This window comes from Rana temporaria, chromosome 3 (genome assembly GCF_905171775.1).
Source record: "Rana temporaria chromosome 3, aRanTem1.1, whole genome shotgun sequence".
Taxonomy (NCBI): Eukaryota; Metazoa; Chordata; class Amphibia; order Anura; family Ranidae; genus Rana; species Rana temporaria.
This window is the reverse complement of record NC_053491.1, coordinates 158,223,254-158,226,857: the sequence shown is the minus strand read 5'-3', so window position 1 is coordinate 158,226,857 and position 3,604 is coordinate 158,223,254. Positions and strand designations below refer to the sequence as shown.

The 3,604-nt window shown below is 47.0% G+C and overlaps 1 protein-coding gene across 3 annotated transcripts in view; it reads right to left on the bottom strand.

The window, feature by feature from the left end:
* Positions 1 to 909, bottom strand: part of POT1 (protection of telomeres 1) — a 123,919-nt gene extending 123,010 nt beyond the window's left edge. For 2 of the 3 annotated variants that reach the window (XM_040343696.1, XM_040343697.1), the window contains exons 1-2: positions 777 to 909; positions 580 to 694 (exon numbers count right to left, since the gene is read on the bottom strand). In XM_040343696.1, the coding sequence (XP_040199630.1) occupies positions 580 to 694; positions 777 to 785 (124 nt within the window). In that variant the 5' untranslated portion in view covers positions 786 to 909. The remainder of the gene's footprint in view (positions 1 to 579; positions 695 to 776) is intronic. The other variant, XM_040343695.1, reaches the window with a different exon arrangement.
* Positions 910 to 3,604: the final 2,695 nt, after the last annotated feature.

Here is a 3,604-nt window from a genome sequence, read left to right as displayed (position 1 = left end):
TGCTGCCCAAAGTTATTATGCCAGCGTAGGGCACCGAAGACCAGTTAAGAAACTGTCCGGGTGAGGACGGCGCTGGATCCCTGGACAGGTGAGAGGCCGTTTATGAAAAGTCAGCAGCTACAGTTTTTGTGGCTGCTGACTTTTCATTGTATTAGGCTCCATTTACACCTAGGCGTATTGTCGCCTGTAGCGCGACGCTATTGCAGCCTGCAATACACTGGAGGGGTGATTTAACATCGTCGGCTATGGAGATGGTTCACATCTCCACGCCGAACGCCGTATGCCTGAAGCTCAAAACAAGTCCCGGACCTTTTTTTCAGGCGGCGTTCGGCATAGCCGACAATGTTGATCACCCCTCCGGCGTATGTTAGGCTTACAAAACGCGGCAAATCGCGGGACAAAACACTGCAATTTGTCGCGGTAACATACGCCGCGTTCAGGTGTGAATGCAGCCTTAAAAGGTGGTTGGAGGAGCGCTTTAAGCTCCTTGCGCTGTGAGAAGCCCTCCAGATCTACCAGCCATAGCACACAATAGCAGGGAATGTCCTGCTGAGACTTCATAGTTCTAAGACCACATACCTGTCCCTTTGCTGCGATATGGCACTTTAAAAAACTTCACCACTCCATACAGGTTAACCACCGTTCCTTCCTTTATCTGGTCCAGCTTGGTATAAACGTACTTCTGTGCAGGGCCCTAAAACACAAATGTGTGCAATTAGTAGAGAGCCGCTTCCACATAGTGTGCATTGTACAGCCAGTACCTTCCCGCTACCTACACTCATCATTGCACAGACACAGCACAGCCTGTACGCCGCTCTGCTCTTCCTGATCTCCCCGCCGTACACTCAGAGCGGAGGGGGCGGAGGTGACGTCAGGCGGGCGGTGACGTGCTGTGTTTACGGAAGTGAATTGCAGAATGAGACCAGGCGTGGGGGATTGTTGTCTCGCGCTGTGCTGTGTAATGCAATGTGAGAGGAGCGTTGTCACACTGCTGGATGGGGGAATACATTGCTATGCAACATGTGCCCGATCTTCGCACAGTGTACGAGACCAGAGGCAGGTTTAGGAGGTTGTGCAGGGTGCCAAAGGCAATAAGTAGCGATGTGATGGATTGAGGGGGCATGCATGTCAAGGGTAATTGTCCCTGATTTGGCACAAAGTCCCTCTTTCCTCACCTTTCCCTCATTTTGGGCTGATCCATATAGTTGTATATAAAACGTCTTTCATAAAGTGTTTTACAGTGCTTTCATCTGAATCCAAAATTGCTGCATTTGTAAATTTCAAAAGTCAGCACTTTTTTTCTTAAAAATCTATTTGAAGCAGAGGCCCTAGAGAATAAAATGGTGATGGGTCTTGCAATTTTTTATGTCATATGGTTTTTGTGCAGCGGTTGGGAGATCGGGTCACAGGAGCTGAAGAACGGGGAGAGGTGAGTGTAAACAAACCTTCCCCGTTCTTCTCTGTGGCTTGTCACTGATCGTCTGTTCAGTGAACGACGATCAGTGACGTCACACGCCCCCCTACAGTAAGAATCACTCCCTAAGCCCCCTTTCACACTGAAGCGTTTTTACAGAGTTTTAGCGTTAAAAATAACGCTCATAAAACACTCTCCATGCATCTCAATGGACTCTTTCACACTGAGTCCTGCAAGCAGCAGCTTTTGAGCGATGAAAAAAACGCTCCAAAAACGCCCCTCTCCATTGAAATGAATTGAAAGCGCTGTAAAAACGCCTTACCCTTTTACACTGAGGCGTTGAACTGGCGGGGTGTTAAGAAAAGTCCTGCAAGCAGCATCTTTGGAGCAGCTTTTGAGCCTTACCCTTTCACACTGAGGCACTGCAAAAACGCCCCAAAACTTTAGGGTCTTAGCGGTGCTTTACCAGCACATTGGGATTGCAGATGAGGCTTCGCTCGAATAACGCTGCAATAAGGCTGCTTTCACATTGAGGCGTGCAGCCACGATGATGGTATAGCGGCGCTATTTGTAGCGCGGCTATACCGTCGTATTTACCGCGATATTCGGGCGCTAGCAGTGAGGTTTTAACCCCCGCTAGCGGCCGAAAAAGGGTTAATACCGCCCGCGTTGCGGACGGTATTACCGCGCTTTTCCATTGATTATAGGAACACACCGCTCCTATACCGTGGTAAAGATGCGGCTAGCAGGACTTTTGGAGCGCTCCTGCTAGCGCACCGCTTCAGTGTGAAAGCCTTCAGGCTTTCACATTGAACACTACAGGGCAGGTTTTATCAGTGCATTTTTATAGCACGTTTCGCTGTGAAAATGACAATGGTCCCAAAAAAGTGTCCGATGTGTCCGCCATTTCTCATGAAAAAAATCGCTGATCGCCGCCATTACTAGTAAAAAAAAAAAAATATTAATAAAAATGCCATAAAACTATCCCCTATTTTGTAAACGCTATAACTTTTGCGCAAACCAATTAATAAACGCTTATTGCGATTTTTTTTTTTTTTACCAAAAATATGTAGAAGAATACGTATCGGCCTAAACTGAGGAAAAAATAAAAATTTATATATTTTTTGGAGATATTTATTATAGCAAAAAATAAAAGATATTGAATTTTTTTCAAAATGTTCGCTCTATTTTTGTTTAAAGCACAAACTAAAAACCACAGAGGTTATCAAATACCACCAAAAGAAAGCTCTATTTGTGGGAAAAAAATACGCCAATTTTGTTTGTGAGCCACGTCGCACGACCACGCAATTGTCAGTTAAAGCGACGCAGTGCAGAATCGCAAAAAGGGGCCAGGTCCTTTACCTGCATAATGGTCCGGGTCTTAAGTGGTTAAAGTGGTGTTCCACCCAAAAATGTAACTTCCGCTTTTGGGAATCCTCCCCCCTGTCCGGTGTCACATTTGGCACCTTTCAGGGGGGAGGAGGGAACAGATACCTGTGTAATACCGGTATTTGCTCCCACTTCCAGGCATAGATTACCGTGGTGACCTACGCCACGTCCGGCGCCTACTTCGTCCCCCCCCCTCCCCCCGCTGTCTTCTGGGAGACACACAGGTCCCAGAAGTCATCAGGGATCAGTGGGATAGAGCAGCGTGACTCGCACATGATCCCCTTACCGGAGAGATCGGTAAGTGTCCATATATTAAAAGTCAGCAGCTGCTGTATTTGTTATAGCTGCTGACTTTTAATATATTTTTATTTTGGCGCAACTACGTTTTAAAAGCATCCTATGCATCAAGGTGCAAAAACTTCTGACACTGTCCAGCCCCCTCCCCCCCCCCCCGTTTTACTCACCTGAGCTTGTTCTTGTCTCGGCTCTTGATTAGATAGATTGATAACAGCACAGCCATTGGCTCCCGCTGCTGTCAATCAAATCCAATGATGCCAAATCCCGCTTTCTGTGTGAATACATGCAGAAGCAGGACTCTGGAGCACGCCCACACGGGTGTCCACCGAGAAGAGCACTTATCCAACGTGAACACCTGTTGCAGGGAGGAGCTACCAGCGCTGTCGGGGGACCCCAGAAGATAATGATTGGGTCCACTTTGTGCAAAATAAACTGCACAGTGGAGGGTAAGTATGACATGTTTGTTATTTTTATTTTAAAAACAAGGGTTTACAAACCCTTTAA